Source organism: Akebia trifoliata, chromosome 11, assembly GCF_017979445.1.
Source record: "Akebia trifoliata isolate Shusen 1 chromosome 11, ASM1797944v1, whole genome shotgun sequence".
NCBI classification, from domain to species: domain Eukaryota; kingdom Viridiplantae; phylum Streptophyta; class Magnoliopsida; order Ranunculales; family Lardizabalaceae; genus Akebia; species Akebia trifoliata.
The window spans coordinates 5,913,082-5,936,430 of record NC_141385.1 but is presented as its reverse complement, the minus strand read 5'-3'; the positions used below and the strand labels follow the sequence as shown (position 1 = coordinate 5,936,430).

Here is a 23,349-nt window from a genome sequence, read left to right as displayed (position 1 = left end):
TCCACGGCTGAGTCCCCAAGTTACGATGCTTCACAACTCGGGTAGGTTGTACCTGTGTTACCTGGTTTGCCAAACCACAAACTACAAACTAGTACAAATCTAACTAGTTTGAGATTTGAATTTGGTTAAAAACAATAAACATGACGAAACCCTCTTGTTTTGGTGAATTTTGGAGATGCCCCCATGATTTGATCAATAATAAAAATAATCCTTATAATTTTGAAAAGAGTCGTGATTTGTAACACCCCCTCGAACATATGCCCCTGATGTGGCATGATCTAGAATCATAGATCTTTTTCTCAAGATACACAACTACACATCTCCATAAATAGGTGCAATTGGATATTCCAAGGAAAATGATTTATTATTTTAGTCCATGCCCATCATGCGACGTATGTTAAAGGGGGCATTAGAAAATCATTATTCTTTTGAAAATCCTAAGATTTGATTTAATATTGAAGAAACCACTTAATTTTTAAACTAATGATATGCCCCCCTAACTTGAGTCTTTTTTTTGTGAGATTGAGCATAAATTGACATAGATATTCTCTATGGATTATCTCTATCAATCAATTCGTTCAATAGTGGCAAATCATGAACTCAAATTTGAACGATGCAAATCAATGAACTAGGTAATTACTGATCATTTTACTCTCAAATTTACAAGATTTCAGATCTTCATCAATAGAGGTCGTATCTCAAGGTATTGGTGATCAGCACCAAATATTCATCATTTGTGCTTAAAAATGCCACATGTCATTACTTTATACGTAGATATACAGAAAAGGTATTGGTGATCAGCACCAAATATTCCTACGAACATGGTAGCGCTCCCACCTAGTCTAAAGTCCCAAATGTCCCTTTCTTGCTTTGTCGGTGTGATACGCGAAATGATGAAGGCAAACTTGTAATTTACCTAAAAAACAATGGCAAAGTCATACCTCCAACCCTTTTGTCATTAGAGCTTCTCCCGCGGCTTTGAACGCGGCATTGGTTTTGGTTTTGGTTGTAAAAAAGCCCTTTCTTCAGTAGATCGAATTTCTCTCTCCATTTTAACTAAAACTGCTCGCTCAATCTTCTCAAATTCTCTTCTTCTCTTCTCGCACCAGTGGAATTGTCCGATTCCAAGCCTTCTGTGTCGGATCGCTGATCTACAATCTTGGATAAAGCAGGAGAGATGAGAAGAAACAGAGCAGATTCAGCAAATCTTTCTTTAAAGAGGTAAAAAATTCCAGATTTGGGTGATTTATTTTACATGAATTCGTCTTTAAAGATCCAAATATAAATTGGATTCTTAGATCTCTGTTTCTCTCTTTGTGAGTGTCACTCTACTGAGATGAGAATTTTCTGGAAAAGAAAGAAGCGGAAATCTCTACAAATCTTTAAAGAGAATCCTTTGAAATTCCACCAATTTCGGTCATATTGAGGTGAAAAAGTAAATTAAGAAACGAGATTTGAGGTCAAAAAGTAAATTTTAGAGAGAGAAAGAGAGTAGAATATGAAGTGTTACATATCAACGGCTAGAGGAAAGAGAGTGACGATTTCGAGCGGTGAAGGTTGCTTTTGGGAAGTAATGAAGGTTAAGGGATCGAAGAGACGATTTTCTTACCGATCTCTTTTACCGACAATTTTGATCCTTGGAGTTATTTTACCATTTCTCTTCATCAGAACTGCCTTTCTTGCACTCGAAGCCGCTTCCTTTTGTTCTTCAATCGGTAATTTTTCTAACTTTTATTTATTTATTTTCTTTATTTAAAAATTTATTATTTTTACTGAGATTTGAAACCTCTTTGTTGGATCAGATTGTATGAGAATGAGATGGAGATTGGGATCTAGGTTTTTCGGCGGGAGTGACGTGTCAGTGGTAAGTTTAACATTTTTACCTTGAATTGACGACAATGCCCCCTTCATTTTAAAGCTGATATAAGGTTAGTTTCGGCATTTAATGACTGTTTCTTGCTATGAACTTTTGAACTCATATCAGTTTAAGTGTTCATATCAGGCGAAATGCTTTTAGGAAATGTCGAAAATACCCATATTACCGCGAAGAGGCCAAAAGGGCATTTTTGACTTTTAATTAAAAAAAAGAGGAATAACCACATGGTGAAGCGCATTTCACTCGATCGGACAAGTGGCAAGTTGTAATGGGAATATAGTTTAATAATTTCTGCCCCACTTGATCTGCATAGGGAGAATAATTTCAGTTTTCTGTACTTCGCGAGCTACATTATTAAATTGGTTACTGCAGCACTGGGCCACGATGATGAGCATATTTAACTACGTCAACACGGTTTTGAGAAATCGAACAGTGTTGGAACTCTGTTGCAAGTTAATAAACTGGCTCTTAGAATACCTGATTACTTCTTTTAAATTTTATTTGATGTTTTGGTGATCACAGAAGCTCACAAGTGAGTTAACGAGAGCACTGATGGAAGTGAAGGAAGAAAGTGTGGATGAGAAAGGAATCAACGGCTCTCCTTCTACTTTCAATGATCTTGTGGTGGATATGACGTCTAACAGACCAGACATCAAAGCATTTGCTTTCAAGACAAAGGCTATGGTACGTATGTCTCTATGCTTTGCTTTTCTTTTGTTTTTTGGGCCACATATTAGTATGCTTTGTTTAGTGTAAATTTAAAGGGTGTTTCAAAAAATTACTGAATCAGTCATATTTTTAATATTTACGAAAGTGGTTATAATCTAATTTTGAATTTATTTGTTTAACGAAAATGATTGTGTATTGTAGTAGGTGGCATGTGCAAAAGCATGTATATTAATAAAATCAGCATTTATATTGCATTAATTTTTGAGTGCTGATTTTGTAACTCAATCTGACAGTGTAACTTAAAAACTCACTCGCGTGACAGAGCCATAGATTTTTTTCCCTCGGGAAACACAACCGCACATGTTTTATGGGGATGTGCAGTTGTATATCCTGAGAGAAAAAAATTCTAGGTTCTTGTGGGGTACAATCAGTAGAGTTTTGAGTCAACTTGTCAGATTGAGTTACAAAATCAATACACTTAATTTTTTGATAATAATTCAAATGATTATTTAAGAAGTTGTATATAAATAGCAATTTTAATTATATTTTATAAGAGTTTTTTTTTTCTTTTCTTTATATGCCAAATTGGTTGGACCATAATGGGACTGCGGTTCAATTTGATTGGACTAGTTTATGTTTATTAAAAATCTCAAAAATATGTATAGATTTGTTTTAAACTACCTTTAGTGATACTCCAAAAAAAAAAAGTTTGTTTATTGGTTAAATGATTTTAGTTAAAATTCCATCCAACCCAATGAGACACCTAACTCGATATAGTTCAAATTTTAAAATATTAATTAGGACATTGGTTTGACTAGGATTAAAGAAGTTAACTAATGTGGTTATATGAGTTGTGGATTTGTAATTTTACTTGTTTGACAAAAAATTTCTAATAACTAGTGAATTTAAATGTAACATAGGGACAGTTTCAAAATTCAAAATTTTGGCCAAGAATCCTCTATTGGGCCTTCTCATTATAATAGTAAAGATTATTGAGAAATTTTCTACTCATGAACTTTTTCCTCAGAGAGCTCACAGGCTCTCTATTGCATGATACACGGAACTGGTCAGTCCTGGATCCCATGAGCTCACTCAGCAAAAAATATTTCAAGATTATTGAGCCAAATTTGCTATTAACTTGTTTATCCTTTATTTGAATCTACATTCAAGTGTAGGGCATAAAAGTTAATTTTTCCAACTCGTCCAATAATCCTTTTTCTTAGAAAAATTATAATTATCAAATTGGTTAATACCAATTATAAATATGAAAAATGACCACTTTATCTCTTATTTATTTTTGAACCATGCTAGAGTGACTACAAGGGACACTATCTTTGACACTGGGCTGATGTCACAGTATGCACAGAACCATAGATTCTTTTCACTTGTATCTTGAGGGAAAGCATTCATGATTTTGTGCACACCTCCAGGACGGATTTACAGTGCCCCTACAAGATTTTCTAAAGTCTTATAAGGATTTACGAGTTATTGTAACAAATATCTATAGCATATTACCCCCACAATTTTTTTTGCTCTTGGTTGCCCCCACTTGGGTAAAATCCTGCCTCCGCCCTTGATACCTCCACATCAGCCCAACATTGAACACAGCAGTGTCATAGCACTTTAGCATTATTCTTTATTTTTTAACTAATCCATACAAATTTTTTTTTTGTGGTTCCCTGGTTGAAGTTGTTTTTACTGAGACAAATAATTTAGTCATTTTGAAAATTGAACTCAGTATATGGCATTGTCATCACCCATAAACCTTTGGGGACCTTTATCTTTGTTATTTGCTTATTTACCCTTTTTGGGAACACCTACGGTCAACCCAAGGGCTATAGGTGTCATATAATGAAATTAGGTATATTACCATTTTGGTAAATATCAAAATACGTGACTGATTCAATAAGATATATAATATATTATATACAGAACTATTCTAGTAATTCCCTCTAATTTAAATATGCATTTACTGAAATGTCATTGAGAAATGTACACGAGTATACTTCCCATGAAATATTTGGTGGATCTTTTGGTGGACTGGCACATGGAAAATCAACGGTGAATCTTACTCAGTAATTTGAGTATATTTTTTTTGGTTGATTTAAAGCCATTGGATCTCATCAAATTAACTCTACTTAAATTACATATGGCCGTGAATCTGTAATACTAATTTTATTGTGTCATCAGTGGTACCAAAGTCGTGATCTCATGTCATTCTCAGAGGGTGACAAAAGACATACCTGTGTACGGTAGTACATCAAATTCATGCTCAATTATAAGTGTAAACGTGATATATTGCACGGATCTCACAAAACTCGGTCACGGGTGGGTTACCAATATGGGTTAACAGTACCTAGAACAAAATACTATTATTATTCTATACATACCCTCCATATTTTGGTGAATATTCGAAGTACCTCTCTACATTTCAAACTGATGACATACTCACATTAGCTATTAATAGAGAGAATATTTTTGGATTAGAATATTATTGTAATATAAGCTTTGAACACTCATGGTATATTTCAGGAAGTCTATTGTAGATGCAAAAATCTATAATCTTTCTTAGGATTTCAGTGAGGTTGACATAGTACTTGCCCTAAAATTCGCCGGTGCCCAAGTGAAATCTTTAATTAGTAAGATGGATTTGTTTTATTTAAAAATTGATTACTTTTAGTTTTATTCCTTGTCTAATTTATACGCTTGCGAAATTGTGCACATTTTGCAATTACTATGATTTTCAAGGTTGTCTTTTGGCTTGGGATCTCATATGCATCCTACATTTCCAAGTCTTAACTTTCTTTGACCATGGTCGTTCTTCATGAAAGTCGAAAGTCCACTTTCCGAGAGTAAAATTAAGATTGACAAGTCAAATATCCAGAGAGTAAATGTCAACATTTTAAATCATCTTGCCTTGTATATTTGAGGTGACAAGTGTATTAGAGCATCTGCAATAGACAAGTAAGCGAACGTGTTAGTGTTAGGAGTTAAAACAACAATGTGTGTGTGTTAACTGTGGCTAGCTATGTCCACTTGCCAATGTGATAGTTTTGAAAATAATAGTCATCAATGACTAATGACTAATGTGTGTGTTGACTGTGGCTGGCGATTTGGCTAGCCATGTCAACTTGCTAATGTGTCAGTTTTGAAAATAATAGTCATCAATGACTATTTTATTAGTTTAAAAAAAAAAAATAATTACAAAAAGGTGATTTAACATATGTGCATCAGGGTGAATGTTGGAGTTCTTGAACAAATTATGTAAATTCACTTGTTAAAAATGGGTTAACATCTGACAAAAAATACCTACCCGACCTGTAACTTGTAGATTTTAACATCTTCATTGAAGTTGCTCTTAGTGGTGGAAATTCCGCCACATCTATTATTAGAAATAATGCTCAAATATTGCTATAAGAAATAGGCTGAAAGGAAATCCAGAGTTATATAACTACTTCAACTTCCTCAATTACGGAATCTAAACCCATACATTTCTTGTCGTACTCTTGTTTCAGTGGTGTACAACTTTATCCTGTCAAAAAGTTGCCTTAGACTTGCGTCCAAATAATTGAATCGTACTGATTTGGATATTTTTAATTTACTACCAAACTCCACTTTAAAAGAAGAGTCGTGACAATATGACTCGTCAGATGACATAATCAAACGATTTCATGACGTAGGTAGGTTCGGATACCATACATCTATATGTCTCGGGAAACACAATTTCACTTCTTAAAAATGTGTATCCCGATGAAATTGTGTATCTTTGAGACATACAGATCTACAGCACCCAAACGCGTCCACATCATGGAGTCATTTGAATATGCCGCCTGACGGTCATATTAAAACGACTCTTAAAAGAAATAAAATTTCAATTAGCAAATTAAGGGATTAGGAAATTCTAAGGTCGTGGGCTTCTCTTATCCTCTTTAAAGGTACAACGAAAACAGCTTACTTTGGAGTCATCCCCAAAAAGACCCTATTCGCATGGTCCCAATCGAACTTTAATGATGACGTCATTTTGAAGTAATGCTGATTGTAAAAAAATTGCATCATCATTTACATATCCTGCACAGGCGCATATCAGTGCTCTCTGCACAACTCCTTCGCAGATAACTTTTGAATCGTGCTAGGTGACACAAAAGGGGACACGGGTGACCATAGATGTTTTTTCCACTGGATACGAGTAAAAGACATTTACAGTTATGCTCGCGCCACCATGTCATTTGTGTCACCCTATGTCTCCGTTTGTGTCATTCCAGCATTAGTGATAGCTTTTTCGTATTTTTTTACCTTATAATTTTCTACTTGAGCACTAGTTTACTTTTTATGTCAGGTTTTATGGGATCCGTGTTCTACGTACTGTAAAACGATAGGTTTTACGATTGAGACAAACGATAATGGGTCCCACCAATACACAGTACGATGCACTTAAGAGTGTGCGTGCTGTCCAGTTAAAGACAGTTTGATTTGACCTAGCTGGACCCGTGTTTACTCTGGGCGTTAGGTGGCACTGTCCATCCTTATCAACCCGTGAATATTTTGTCAATCTCTTGTTGGACATGCTTGTAGCTTACCCAAACTGTGTTTTTTTTTTTTTTTTTTTTTTAACTTTAGTTTTGATAAACAAGTGAGAGGCTAGCAATGAGTAGGTGAAGGTGAGTTTTATTAATGATTTTGCTGAGTAAGCTGGCTCGACAATCATAATTTTTTGTTTTTTATTTTTTTTATTTTGTTGATAACCAAAAGTGAGTTAGTAATTAGTAATGAGTTTATTAATGATTTTTGTTTTTAGTAAAGCTGGACAGCAATCCACAACCTTAAGTTTTTATTTATTATTTTTTTGATAAGCGAGAGACATAGTGGCCAGTAATGATTATGTGAAGGTGGGTTTTAATTTAAACCCGACTAATGATAAAATGACTCGCTAAAATATACGTAATTTGTATGTGATTGACGTGGCAAGTGCACACAATCATAGATCTTTTTTCCTTGTGGTAGAAATCTGAGTTTTATAGAAAAATTCTTGGATGAATATTATATGAACTATGATAGAATATTTATAGGGATTATATCAACCAAGATAATGAAACTATCCTAACATAAATATTTTGATTTATGAGAACTTTCTAATGTAGAATATCTTCATTAATATCATGATATATATTATTCTCCACCACTACCTTTCTTTTGAGATGAGATACATTGATATGATACAATATATCTCATGTATTATAATATGATGCATCATGTTTTCTTACATCTTCTTACAATTGCATGGTCTTTTGAAAAAAGAGTACGCAATTGATTTAATTGAAAACTGTTCTTGATCTCACAACAAAATTGATGATGGAATGTCGCAAACAATTACTTGAGCTTGATGGTGGTCACTACCTGTCTATGATGTCTATCATTGTCGTATCTCGTTCATTTTGAGTCTGTCGGAGCCAGTGGCACACTAGATCAGGCCCGTCGTGATCTCTCCCAAAAGCATACGTATTAGCATTGCGTGGCTTAAATAGAAAATGTCTCATTGAAGAGATTTTAAATAAAATGATAATTGATATCGTGAAACATGAGTTTTTAGACTATGGAGATTTGTAAAAGCACAAAGAAAGGTAGGATTTTTATTGAAAGAAACAAAAAATAATCGTGAGGAAGAAGGAAACAAAGGATTTGTGTTCAGTGATGGCGGTGCACCAAGATCGATGTGTTCAGTGGAGCTTGAGATCTACTACCATGAAGAAGAACTCGATTTTATTGAGAAATTCTTGTATGAATATTACATGAACCATGATAGGATATTTATAGGGATTACATAAAGGCAATGAGTATCTGATGTGGGACTGTAAATACGTGAGCTTCGAAACCTTTGAGGTTTTGAGCTCATCTAAACGGGTTAAGAGTTGTCATCATTCAATTAAGGTGTAAATGGGTACTATAAAAATGTTTTAAAATTTGTTTTTCTTTGGCTTGTAGTGACTCACATATCCAAAAGATGAAGGGGGAAAGGTCTCCCTAGAGAATCTAAGGTAAAGAGGTTTGGTTGAGGGACAAGGAAAGTGTTAGGCACCTTATCCCTCCCATCCTAAGATGGTTACCAATTGTTAATAAAAAGTGAAGTTAGAAACTCATTTTTTTAGGTTTTAAAGATAGAGGAAGGTATAGAAAATTTTAGAAAAATTGACTATAGTTTTGTTTTGAAGAATCAACAAAAGAAGATGATGAGCAAGCCTCTACTAGAAGTAGGTGCTTGCTGGATTTTTATGTGAGTTTGGGACTTTGATGGAAATCCACATGGATTTCATCATTTAGGGTTTCAAAGCTTTAAAATAAGTTTATATGCTTCCTAGGGAGACTTGGTTTATTGGTTTGACCATTTGATGAGATTCGTAACTTGAACCATATCATGTGGGAATCAAGGTTACATGCATGAGATTTTGTCCATTTTTTGACTACTTTTGTTGACTCTAAAGATTGGACATAGATTCACAAGAACTTACACTCTCATTTATAGCCTTTTAGAGGTGAGTGTGTGCATAGTGTATTCATGTGATGGACTTATCAAGAGAAGATTACCTCTAAGGAGGGTTTACTCTTTAACTCTTTTGCCATCAAAAACAAGGAAAATGAACATCTAATCCATGTATTTAGATTGCAAGGATATAAATGCATCAACACTAGAAATTAAATTGCAAGAAATTAAGGAATATAAAATAACATCTAAGACTCTTAAGGAGTTCATCAAGGACTTATTGGGGGAGATTACCTTATAGAGGAATTACTTTCTCTTTCCCCAAGCCTTGAGGCTAAGAACTAAAGAAATTACATTATGAAACTAGAAATCATGTAAATAAAGGAAAAAATGCTTGAAATTAAAGAAGGGGAAGTAGTAGGAAGGGAAGGATTAGGTGGGGAATGGAGGGTTTAACTCCACCTTGATCTTCTTCTTCTTCTTGGGTTTTTCTTCTATGGATTTGAGAGAGGTTTAAGAGAAGAAGAAGCTTATAGAGGATTGGGAGAGATTTGAGTAGAATTTTAAATCATCAAATGGGCTCCTCCATTTACCTTGGAAGGGTTTCCTATTTATAAGATTTTGGGAGACCCTTGGGGGTAAATTTGTCCTAAGACCTTGATTACCCAAATATTCTAGGAAAGACCTTTATGAAAAACATCAATTCCACCTTCTAATCTTGGCCTTAATGGTCTTTAATCTCTTGTTGGGTCTCACCAATCTTGATCATCAATGGATAGGATGGTAAAAACCCAAATGTTCTAAAGAATTCTTGATGGAGGTTAGAATGGTTCTAAGACCTTGATCCTGAGTCAAATGTGAACGAATCAAACCAAATGACATGCAATTATATGATAGGTTTTTGGCCTCTTTGGTTACTTCCCTTGAGAGAATCTCTAACAACTTAGGAATAAGTTGGTCATTGGGTAGAAGTCATAGAGAATTCTTTAGGGTGGACAAAAGTGTCATAGGCTTTGGAAATTGGTCAAATTTCATTAAATGTCATGGGAACCATGTGATCTTTGAAAAATGTTAGAAGGGTAGAAAGGGGATTAAGGAAGGATTTATCGGAGAATAAGCCATCAAGAGAGAGGGTTAAGGGATCATTTTTCTCAAGGAAATTCGAGTGCACATGGGCTTAACAATTGTTCTAACTGTCTGGGCTGAACTCAAAGTTCAGCCAAGCTAAATTTAACCTTAGCCGAACTTGGGGTTCAGCCAGGCATAAATTAAGCTTGGCTGAACCTGTAGTTCAGCTAGGCTTAAGTTAAGCTTGTCTGAACCTGAAGTTTGGCTAGGCTTAAATCAAGCTAGGCTAAACCTCTCCAGACTAATGAGTCCTTACTTTGATCTTCGGACTAAAATTGTGAAGGAAACTCTCCATGTCGAGTCCATTCTCGGTAAGTTAATGCTCTCTAGCTTGACTCAAGTAAAAATGGGGTGTCTACAGGGACTAAACTCAACACTTGTGTATCCTGGAGAAAAAGATCTACGGTTCTGTGCACTTGCCACGTCAATCACGTACAAACCGTGTACATTTTAGCAAGTGAGATTATCATGACTCTTTGAACCTAGGCCATTGTATCTACACTCAAACAACTTCTGTCGATGTAGCAATCCGGCACCTTCTCCTTGACCTTAAGATTGCTTTGCAATTTCTGTCAAGACCTATGGTGCCAAATCCTAAAATTATTGGTGTTGAGTTAGGGTGGGTTTTGAACCCAAGTCAATGGAATCAATGTATTTGGCTATGAAGTATTCTAATAAGGTTTACTTTTACGCAACAAATCATGATTTCATAAAGATTATGATTAGACTGTTATGGCTTTTGGAGCCTAATGGTACTAGTCAACGAAGAGTATATTGTTCATCCTTTTCGTAATTTCACTGGTATTATGTAAAATCCTAGTAATGTGTTTTCTTAGAGTATATATTTCTCTTTTCAGTGAAGGGGTATATTCTGTATTTACGAATTTTCTCTTCATTGTGGAAATTGGTGTGATCTGTGGATGTACCTTAATCTTGAGGGAATCACATAAAATTTTTGTATTTCTTAGTGTGATTGTATCTTGTTTTTTTTTCCTTCTTCGTTACTTTTGTTTTTCTTGACATAGAGTAGGATACGTTAAAAATTGGAATAAGATTTGCAAGAGAGCGAGTTTATCTCTACTTAGTCTTAGAATTTGTTTACTGTAAAAACAGGATTATGTAATTGTTATCCAAAAAATTAATCTTATCTTATTTCTCATTAGCATAAACACCCACCAACTTTACGAACTAGGCTAGTTGGCACCTTCATTCCAATCAATCATTACAAGCCAATAGATTTGGAACATTTTTATAATGGGATTGGAACCTTCACAGTGTCTGTGATAAAATCTTGAATCAAATGGCAATGAATCATCCATCTGACTGATTTTTAATTAGTAGGTGTCTAGAAAGAATTTGTTCATACATACATTCATCTGCTGAATACATATCCCGTGTGATATAGATGTCTGTATTCTTTAATGTGCAACCCAGCTCTTGGGGCGTATGGCAAGATAAGAGCAATCACAAAGTGAATAAGACATGGGAGTGTGTCATGTCATGTCATTTGTGCCTACCATCTGATAAAAAAATTAGAGGATTAGATGGCACTGATTGCTGCAAGGTATAAGAGATTCTATTGGCACACCAAAATTTTCTTATAACACAGCAATACTTTTGAAATTAAACCACTGTTCAAGTGCAGGTTGGTGTGTTATAAGTAAAAGTTGGTCTGCCAATAGGAGCTCTTTATATTAGTGCAATATGTATTTTTTTTTTCTACCTTGAATCTTTCATGAATATGGTTAACTTTTCTTGTTTGGGGTGATTTTTTATTTATTTATAATTAATTGTATTTTAGGAGTGTAAGTTGGTAGATTTTAGGCGAATTGAGGATTTACTTCACTTATTTAACTAGTCAGTCTTGATAGTTGAGCATTTATTGCATGTGTAAGGAGAAATGTGAATAGATCTCTAGTTCTCAATTCTACATTGACAGGAGGGCACGAGTGATCTCAAGTTCTATCATTGGATAGTTGTGCTGATATATATAACTGTATCAACGGGTCCCATGTGAGGGACCGAATAAAAATTATCTTAATCAGGTGATCTTAAACATACTAAAAGTACACCTTTTATTGAAACTATTTTCGCTTTCTTTCTAACATTTGAAATGAATATAATTGCTTAGTCATTCAGGATTATTTGATATGTTGAATCTTTGGCATAGATAGTACTCATCTAAGTGGGGCATGTCTATATATGAAGATGCTCTTCCCATTAATGATTAAAAAAAATCCCCATTGATCAAAATGCAATTGACACACTATTTTGAACCTGCTGACTTCGAAAAGTAGGCATGATCTCTTTGTGGTATCTACAGCAGAAGTTGGCATCTAGAAATCATGAATCATCTGTAAGGTTAATGGGCACAAAATGTGTTCTCGTACCACCATTATGGCATGTGATTGTCATGTTGATGTCGCTGATTTCGATTTGCAGTCAAATTTACAATAAAGAAATATCTTTTTTATGTTAGAAAAATGTGTTAAATCCTCGATTTTACTTAGGGTATCAGTTATCAAACCCCTAAATAAACAGTATTCTGTTATTATAATGATGCATGCCTTCAGGGCATCATATTGTGCTTGCCGGCAAGGCAACGTTTTAGAAATTTGAAGAATGTTGTATCTCATAATATTGTTAATTATGTTTCAACTTCTCCTAAAATAGCATTAAGTTTATTATTCCTTGAAATGCAGCTATTAAAGATGGAGAACAAGGTTAGAGCAGCAAAACAACAGGAATTAATCTATAGAAATTTTGCTTCATATGGAATCCCAAAAAGCATGAACTGCTTATCCCTGAAACTAGCTGAAGAATACTCCATTAATGCTTTGGCTCGATCTCCGCTGCCCCCACCAGAGTTTGTTTCTCGTCTAGCCAACCCCTCCTACCACCACCTCGCTCTCCTCACCGACAATGTCCTAGCTGCCTCTGTAGTGATCTCTTCCACTGCAAAAAACTCGGCCCACCCTGAAAAATTGGTGTTTCACATTGTAACCGATAAGAAGACTTATGCATCCATGCATGCTTGGTTTGCGCTCAACCCGGTTACTCCTTCGGTAGTGGAGGTCAAGGGTTTGCATCAGTTTGATTGGCCTCTTAACATTAATGTCGGAATTAAGGAGATGTTAGAGATTCATCGCTCAATTCGCAACCAATATATCAACTTCAACAACAACGAAGAAAAAGAAAGGGCCTTAAGCCCCAGCTGCCTTTCCCTCCTGAATCATTTACGAATATATCTACCCGAGGTAGTCTATAATCTTACATTGCTTTTGATTTTAGCTAAATTGAACTACTGTTTGTTTTGACTGATCGATTGTCGAATTTTCATGAATACCAGCTGTTTCCAAAACTCAACAAGATAGTATTCTTGGACGATGATGTTGTAGTACAGCATGACTTATCACCTCTATGGGCTTTGAATCTCAATGGGAAAGTTAATGGTGTAGTTGTTAGCTCTTGGGGCGGAGAAGGAGAAGATGACAGACACTACTACTGCCCGGGAAAAAAGTATGATGATTACTTGAATTTCTCGAACCCAAAAGTGTCTTCGGAGTTCAAATTTGATCGTTGTGCATGGTTGTATGGGATGAATGTCTTTGATCTCCGAGCATGGAGGAAATCTAACATCACGAAAACTTATCGTCGTTGGCTTAAATTCGTAAGTAAATTCTCTCCACTTTATTTGTTAAGTCAATCCAATGTTTTTGTTTGTTTCTTTGAGAGCTTGTAATACCATACCATCTTTTCTACAACACATCCAATAAGAATATCGACACAAAAAAAGAGGTCATGAAACACATGAAATATTTTTGGAATATAGAAACAATTCTTCTTTCATCAATTTCTCACTTTCACAGCCAGTCTGAAATAGCTTTTCACGACTGAGTAGAAACCCAAATCGAAGTGCTTCTGCAGAGAATAAGACAAGAAACGAGGTTTGGCCATAAAAAATTAGAATGGTTATTTGCACCCAAAACTTCTATATTTAGTTTTATGGTTTGGAAATATAAGATCTCATAATTCAGGCTATGAGTTATATAGATTAACTAGCTTTGTTAGACTTCATGATTCAGGATAACTTTTTGTTGATTGCCCTTTGTGTAATTGTCACAGAATCTCAATTCCGGCTTTGTCCTTTGGCGTCCTGGAGCACTTCCTCCTGCTTTGATCGCTTTTGAGGGTCACATACATCCCATTGATCCTTCATGGCACGTCGCTGGATTGGGTGACCATCCATCTGTAGCGGGTCCAAAAATGTTAGAAAGTGCCGCTGTCATACATTTCAGTGGCCTTGCAAAGCCATGGCTCGAGGTAGGGTTTCCGGAGTTACGAAGCTTATGGAACGTACACATCAATTACTCTAATGAATTTATAAAGAATTGTGGAATTATGTATTGAAGAGGGCAAAAGCAAAAGTTCTCTCCCACACATTTTGTGATTGGAACCAGAGCTACAACATGAGCAGAGGGAAGAAGGTTTTGCCTTCAGTCTTTGCTCACATGTAGCTCTGTATAGTGTTACCATATGAGACAATCAGACAATCGTTCTTGTTTATATTGTATTATATCAATGGAAACTAGAATTAGCTTCCAAGGATCAATCCTTGGATTTGATTATTTAACTCTTTTCATAAGGGGTTGTAAATGCCTTCAAATTGTTCTGTTTAATATTTTGAGAGTTTCTTAAAGTATTTCCCCCTTGAGACATATACCTGATACCCAATGTGAAATAATTCAATTCTTAGTGCCTTTGCTTTACTTATTGAGAAGGATAAGTATATTATATTTGAAAGATGTAATTTTGAAACATTAATGAAAGTGTTACGTTTACATCTTGTAATTTGTGGCATGAGGGATTACACCAATTTTTTAATTATCCATTCTCATTGGGGAAAATATGGTATGTTTGGAAGGAAAAAGAGTTGGTTACAGTTTCAATAGAGAGTTCATTTCGAATTGGGATACCTAAGGTTTTATAAGGGTTGTAATCGTTCTCGAACGTATTGAAAACTCTCTGGATGACCTAGATATAATCGAACCACATAAATCTTGATTATTCTTGTTTATTTTTATTGTATACATCCCTAGATCAAGGGATCCGCTCTCGCAAAAAGAATCAAGTCCCATCAACGTCAACATTTACGTAGGTATCATCTATAGATAATAGTTGTTTGATTGATAATCTTCTCCAACAACAGATATTTATAAGATCATATCTCCTTGTGAATAATTTTTCTGTAAGATTTTTAGCAGTGACTTAGCCTTAAACTCATTACTCACATTACATTGACCAATAGCTGTGTAGACTGTTGATATTGGATTTTAAATATTTTTGCATGAATTCTATTTGAAATGACTACCATTTAAGATGCAAACATTTTTTTTATTTTTTAAATAGTGTTCAAACTTCATGTAGATCAGAAGTCACCCCATTGCATCCCAATCTTAAAACATACTCATTTTTTTAAAGAACCCATATCTTAATCTCACTAATTGCACCTCATGGAAAGAGTTTGCGATCTTCTTCAACGTATTTCTTCCTTCTTTGTTCCTATTCTCTTGTCGGCTTGGCTAAGAAGGCAGCCTCAAGTGCTTTTTTCTTGCCATTGATGTCATATATACGAAGTGCAACTAGTATTAGTTATAGTAGTAGTAGAAGAAGATGATGATGGAGTTTATTATTTTTTAGAGTGTAGTCATTCATATGGAGCATAGCAAAGGTTTTTGTGGTGGAGTGCAATCAGTGATCTGTAACTAATTGTGTCACCGGGGCTTTTTAAAGAATGGCCTCCGTTTTAAAATAAAGGCTCTTAAAAGATAGATCCCAAAAGAATCTCAGCCATCTTAATAAAAAATTTCCTAGATATTTAATATGAACTATTATTTTTCATTATAAATGGACCAACCAATCTGCATCTCAAATTGTCCCAGCAAAATTATTTGGGTTATTCTTAGTGGGTCATTTTGATAAAGAAAGTATCTCAAGAATCCATTGGGCCTGTGATTGAAAATGTTTAAAGTTATGTTGGTCTCATGTAAGATCAAACCTCTCAAATTCAGTTGGAATATTAGTATTTCCAAAGACAACTTATTTTCATTCCTGATGACTAGGCGTACTAATTTCAAGATTTCTATATTATATTATAAATCAAACAGGCAAAGGTTCTGATTCATATTGGAAAAATAGTAGAATTATATATTATTTCTGAATTTGGGTTTATCGTTTTCTCGTAAGACATAATTATATGATTCGGTTGTTTGATTAAGACCACAACTCGGAATCATGACGCGGGTTATAACCCAACCAATACACCAAAAACACCAAGGTATTAGTAGTGAGAAAAGTTAAGTTCACTTCTTTTATGCCGTAACATACCACCACACTCTGCAGTTGACGTTTGTGCCTTATCGTACTCTATTTGGGTCCCTAAGTCACCCCTAGTGCCAATACCGTTGTGGTTTTTAAACTATGGTTGGTGTCATTCTCATTAGGGCTCATGTGGTTCGTTCGGAAGTTTGAAACCGAGTGCAAAGGACATACCAAAAGCAATGGGATCATTTCATGAAAAGCATTTCTACGTCCACTAAACCCTAAGAACCAATTGAACCAATTAGGTTTCCTAGAATGAAAAATGAATATTTGGGAATAATAAACACTTTAGGATATTAGGTTTCCCAAACTAAGAGTGTTTCCATGCCCAAAGAGTAGTGGTGTCAATGGGTCTGTTCCGGTTTAGTTCTTAATATAATTAGAGCCATAACCACTATATGTTTTTGGTATTGGTTTTTGTTGATTCCAATTTCAGACATAAAATTCGTGAAAACAAAATTGAAACCAAAATAGCCAAGAATCATGGGTACCTATGGGTTCCTGCATCAAGAAACAAATGAGAAAAAAATATTTCAAATCATTATATATATTTTTCTTTTAAAAATTAACATATTATCTACAAAATATCAACTTAATTAAAATTTGTTCTACTTAATATATGAGTTAATGATTTCTTTAAAACAAATTTAAAATTCATCTTCTTAAAAGTAATAAAATATTAGAAGGGATGGCCCATTTTAAGCTCCAATACATAGTTGTAATGAAAAATTGAACTTTATTTATTATATATTAACTTTAAAATCTATGAAAATCTTAAATCATGTATAATTTAAAAATAAATGGTTTCGATTAAAAATAAATCTTAAATCGTTTATTATTTATTTATTTGGCATAAAAAAAAAAAACTGCATTTGTGCATTCTCTCCCCAATTAAATTAAAGAAGAAATCTTGCTGGATTGCCACCCATGAAATTTCAATCACAAAAACGTGAAGGAAATGCAGCTTGAAACCATAAAAAGACATGATTACTAAGCTAAACCCATGAACCAATTTAGCAATTTAGATTATATCAAACTGATTTGGCATTTATATTCTTCCCCTATTTAATGAAGAGTATTTATCTCGATGCTTCTCACTCGTATCTTGATGAAAATCATTTATGATTCTATATATAGACACATCCACATCAGCAATGTCTGAAACAATGTCAATTTCAATGCTACTTCATCATTTTCCAATAAAAAAATTCAAATCTGATCCAAACCATAAGAACAAGAGATTGGAATTGTTATTATTATTTTTTTAAAGTGATGTTTTATGGGCTATAGAAGAAGGGCTACAGGGCGTTACAGGAAAATGGCGTTACAGAGGATCCGTTCCCATTTCAAACACACGATCAGAAGAGAAACTGTTGAGCATTCCCATGGGGTATAAGATAAATGTTACTTTTATTTTAATTTATTTTTGTAATTTTGTATTGGGACTGATATTGTCAAACATATTTTTGTATCACTAAACACATTGTACTGGGTTGTAGTTGATTGTTTAAAATATATATCTACAATGTCATGTTATACTATTTTTAACAAAACAATTAAAGGGTATTTCTGTAGTCTTCCAAAACATACAATATTTTTAGGGAGCAAATGGGCTTGTATTATTAGGAAATGATTTGTCAAAATATGTATCTAAAATATTTATTAAAAAGTATATTTACCTGTTTTGGTATTAAATATTTTTTTGATCACAATGGGTACCAATTAAAGTGCAATAAATACACTGTGAAAATTGAATTTTATACCGAAAATGCCCTTAAAATTTTACTTTTTATCGAAATACCCTCAAATTCCAATTTCGAAAATATATTTATTACACTTTAACGTGTGCTCTCCTTAGAGCACACGTTAACAAAATCCCCCATTATATGGTCATTTTATTGAATTTATGTTTATTACCTTGTATGACTTTCATTCTAATGAACTTATTTTTGTCCAAAAAATATTTAGGGTTATAAAACTAAATTATGATATAAATAAGGATTTTGATCACGAGGGCACATGCTAGAATGCAATAGGGATACTTTCAAAATTAGATTTTGTAAAGAAAATGCCCTTAAAAAATTATATTTTACCAAAATACCCTCTCTCAGATTCCAATTTCCAAAGCGTATTTATTGCACTTTATAGTGTGCCCTTAAGGCATACATTAATAAATAAGAGTAGGGATCCATAACGGTGTTCCGTTCCTAACCAAGTTTAGGTGACACTCCATTTTATGCCATGTGGCATATTTGGGGACCCATTGATCGTATGGATATGTGGTCCTTCCCTTGATGAATCTACATACCAAAAATTATGGTGTTTGATAACTTTTATCCACTAGATCTAAGTTCTTGAAAAAGAGTTTAAATCCTATGATTAGAAATCATTTTTAAGACAATGCTATAATTAATAGATGCGCATCACCAATCAAACTGATCTTTTGTGTGTATATTAACCAAGTGATGGACCAAATATCCATAACGTCAATGAGTCACAAAAATTGCCAAGTGGCATAAAATGAGATGTCACCTGACCTTGATTAGGATTATGATTATGACACCGCTATGGATCCCTACTCTATAAATAAAGGGTTTTGTTAACTTGTGCTTTTACGACACATGTTAAAGTGCAATAAATTCAATTTGAAAATTGAAATCTGAAGATATTTTGATAAGAAATATTTTTTAATGGTATTTTTGGTACAAAATCCAATTTTCAAAGTGTATTTATTGTACTTTAACGTGTGCCCTATCGGCTCAGGTTAACAAATTCCATAAATGGCAAAAATGCACCTTCCCCACAAATATTTTTAAAAGATGCCTAGACAAATAATTTCAGCAAAAGTACTTGCCCGTTTTGGTAAAACATTAAAAAAATTGTGAAGTGAAGAATAAGCAAATGTAATTTGTTTTATAGACTCCACCATTTAAAATACCAACAATAATTATTAAATAACAAATCCCAATAAATTATTGGATAATAAAACAAGTAGCAAACCGACCAATACATTACAGCTATAAGAATTCCAAAGTTTCATGTACTCTTCGCCTACAAAAATATTCTCTCTCACATCCAATAAATAATTCAAAAACAACAAAATTACATACAAATCAAAATTACAAGGCAAGAGACGGATTGATATACTGTGATTTGTTATTTAATTTGTTCCTAATTAAGCTACAAATTAATGAGAAAAAAAAAAAAAAAGGATCCATGGTCAAGTTTTGAGGAATCCGGTCATTCGAAGAACATAAATCCTCACTTTGATCAAATCACGACCTTTAAGAGTTCTTCCATTGCCACTGCAGAGAGAGATCGCCATCTTTCTTCCAATTCTTGGAGTCTCTACTATCACATGAGGTGGTACAAATATAATTTTTTCTCTCTCTTTTGCTTCATCGTGATGATCATCAATTCGATACGTATCTCGAGGATTGAATCAAGAACTAGTTGATAAATCAGTGGGAATATTAATTGGAAGAGAAATAATGTTGTTGTAATCAGAATATATCACATCGGACTATTGGAATTCTCCCATTATGTAGTTAAGAAATTAGCGAGAGAGAGAGAGAAATAATTTTTCGGTCACTAAGGACGGAGAGGTGTATTTATAGGGTTGGGAGAGAAGTCTTGGGATTTAACGTCATTCTAAAGTCGTTGAGTGAGGTCACCCTTTATTCAATTTAGAAAACTGAAAATTTGCTTGACTAGAGGCATTCCGGTCCAACCGTGGTTCAATTTAGTTGAACCGCTTGGAAATTCAATAAAATTATTGTAAAAGAGAAATTAAAAAAATTAATAGATGATAAATGAATATAATTAAGATTTAGGAAATTATTTTTTTAGGTAATATAGGATTTTAATTTTCAATATTATTCAATAAATAGCAATTGAATTAGAATAAATAAATATATATATTCATGGTAAAGAAAACAATTTAATGATTTCATATATTGCAAGTATTGGTAATTCACCCTTTAATTTGTGAAGATTTTTGTAAAAAGCCCTTGCATGTTTTGTGCTTATTTTTAACAATCCCATAAAATAAAAAATGAACGATTTATAGACTTTTCCATTGTTTAATACTTTAGTTTAAGAAGATTTTTGTAGAAATCGCTTTAAAAAAATACCAAAGATGACATATTTCCAAGCTATTCAATGCCAAAATGCTGCTGCTTGACTTCTTCTTTAAGAAGTTTTCTTTCAAACTTAACAACCATTTGGTTGGTTTGATTGGTTTTGACGATTGGACCATTCATTTATAAATGGTGGGGGTTCATAATTAAGTTTCATTTGTAGATGAACCGAACCGAAATTTCTAATAACTCCATTGGTATAGTTGGACCGGTCCAATTTTTAAAAGACTGATTTACCTTTCTATAATTGGGTTACGACTGCAACCTAGGTGGGTTTGGCAGGTTGGAGGGTAAACCCAGGCACAATCCAAGTTGTAGAACACTCAATATGAGCTCAACTCAATCCGATCATCGGACTTGAGCTCATTAATCAGAATTCAACCCGTGATTGAACTTCTAAAATTGGGTTGAGCTTGGGGTAGCTCGAGTTAGATGACTTTCATCGGGTTTGGCTCTTCATCTTCAAAAATTTGTTCTATTATACATAGACATATATAACAATGAATTTAAATGCAATATATATATATATATTTCCTTAGTTTTACAAGTATATTTAAGAAGAGATAGCTAAAAATTAGTTTAAAAATCAATAAAATATTTATATGTTAATAATAGCATTGAGTTTGGGTCGAGTTGGATTGTGCGAACCCTAGACCCGAGCTCAACTCAAATTGAGTTCTGGTTGAGATATCTTAACCCAAGCTCAACTCATTTTCTACATAACTCAGCTCAACTAGCCCATTGATGGGGTTGAGCCTGGGTTGAGTTCGAGTTAGCTTGCCCAAGTTGCAGCCCTAATTTTGGTACCCTTGTGTTTTCAAATTAGAGATGTGCCACGCTCACTTTGACACCGGTCTCCTCTAATAAATTAATGAAAAAGGACATAAATGGTCTTGTATTTAATTTGTAACCCCTTGATTTTTTCTTTCCAACTAAAACAAGTCATCTCTAAACTCTCTTTGGTATATTTATCTTCAACCTTAGGATTCTATTGACTTTAACCTTAAAAAATTATTAATTATAGATAAGAACTATGGATAAGTAAGTGGCAAAGTAATTTTGAGTAGAAAAAACAAGGGTTTTCGATAAGGGATTTAAGGTAAAATTGCAGGTGAGGGATCCCTAAATTTTGGTTCAACCACTTATTTATTAATTTCATTAAAACCAAACTAACTGATAGAAAAAATGATGACTTCGAATAAACCAAAAATATCTTAAAGTTGAAGAGCTTGAAGTTTATAGATACCAAGAGAAAAATCAAGAGATTTTGACTAAATATTGAAGATGAGGGGGGTTTCAGTTTGGGGAAATTATTTATAAAAAAAAAAAAAAGAAAAAAAAAAAAAAAAAGAAAAAGAAAAAGAAAAAGAAAAAGAAAAGAAAAACTGAGTTAAATATTATTTTTAATAAAAGACATGATTTTTTCGAAATTATAAAAACAAACTTAGTGCAGCTATTGCAGAGTCGTTTTTTAGCAAAACTTGAAAAACCTACCCTTGAATTGTAGGTTTTTCAAGTTAACATAAAAAACCTACCATTCAAGAGTAGGTTTTTCAAAAACCTTGACTCAGACAAGATTTAAAAATATGAGTCAGTCTCATTCACAAACGAGTTGAGATGTCAATACAAGTTTTAAGACCATGGTGTAGAGTCTTATTTATTTTATTCTATTTTGATATCACGGGTATCCTCATCCTACGGTCACATGGATTGTACCCTTCGAAAAGTCCTAAAAGTCGTTTTGATGTCTCGATTCGCTTGTTAACGAAACAGAGCCATGGTTTTAAATCATGTTTGAGTCAAGATTTTTGAAAAACTTAAAAAACCTACTCTTGAATGGTAGGCTTTTGAAAAACCTACACTTAAATGGTAGGTTTTTCATGCTTACTTGAAAAACCTACCATTCAAGAGTAGGTTTTTCAAGCTTTACTTAAAAAAATGGCTCTTCAATAGCCGCCCTAGGTTTGTTTATGTAATTTTGAAAAAAATCGTATCTTTTATCAAAAATAATATTTAATTTAGAATTTTTTTTTAATTATTTATTATTTCCCCTTTAGGTTATTCTATGTTAACCTGTGATAGAAGATGGAGTTGAAGGGGATACTTACGCAATTTGAAAACATATGGAGGAATTTTAAATCTTTAGAAACTATGGAGCGTACATCGAAATCATCCCTTTAATTTACCAAAGCTTAGTGCATTTTATACAGCATATAGAAATTTAATACTACATACCTATGGCTCAAAGAAATTCTGCATTGTTATTTAAATGAATTTCCAATATTTCAACCCATCAGATATGGGTTCAGATTTGAATCGGTCTAGGTGCTAGTCATCAACATTCTTCTTATTGTTAACGAATCAACTACTCCAAAAGACAGATTTGTAGGAGAAGGGGAGAACAATAAATATAAGAGGGTCATAGGATTAATTGGAGTATGACAAATCCAAGAGTAGAGGAAAATATAAACTCAACACTCACCCTCACTCCTAAAGGAGGAAAGATTCAAATCCGTGACTTATTCGATCTTAACATTAATACCATGTTAACTAATTAATCAACTACTTCAAACAACTAATCTATTAGAGAAGAGGAAAACAATGCATATAAGAGGATCACGAGGCTTAACTAGGTATGACAAACCCGATCGAGAGGAGAGGAAAATATATACTCAACACAA

At 33.7% G+C, this 23,349-nt stretch overlaps 1 protein-coding gene across 1 annotated transcript; it reads left to right on the top strand.

Moving 5' to 3' along the window:
• Positions 1-975: 975 nt before the first annotated feature.
• GAUT15 (galacturonosyltransferase 15) lies at positions 976-14,927 on the top strand. Its single transcript, XM_086457660.1, has 6 exons — positions 976-1,715; positions 1,803-1,864; positions 2,399-2,560; positions 12,851-13,405; positions 13,498-13,818; positions 14,274-14,927. The coding sequence occupies exons 1-6, from the start codon at positions 1,499-1,501 to the stop codon at positions 14,556-14,558; spliced, it is 1,602 nt and encodes a 533-aa protein (XP_086313786.1). The 5' UTR covers positions 976-1,498; the 3' UTR covers positions 14,559-14,927.
• The last annotated feature ends 8,422 nt before the right edge of the window (positions 14,928-23,349 follow it).

What these genes read in the sequence shown, in the direction of transcription:
- GAUT15 (XM_086457660.1), top strand. Translation starts at nt 1,499, where the DNA reads ATGAAGTGTTACATATCAACGGCTAGAGGAAAGAGAGTGACGATTTCG. An exon ending in TTCCTTTTGTTCTTCAATCG is followed by an intron (nt 1,716 to 1,802) that starts GTAATTTTTCTA and finishes TTGTTGGATCAG; the next exon opens with ATTGTATGAGAATGAGATGG. An exon ending in CTTTCAAGACAAAGGCTATG is followed by an intron (nt 2,561 to 12,850) that starts GTACGTATGTCT and finishes CTTGAAATGCAG; the next exon opens with CTATTAAAGATGGAGAACAA.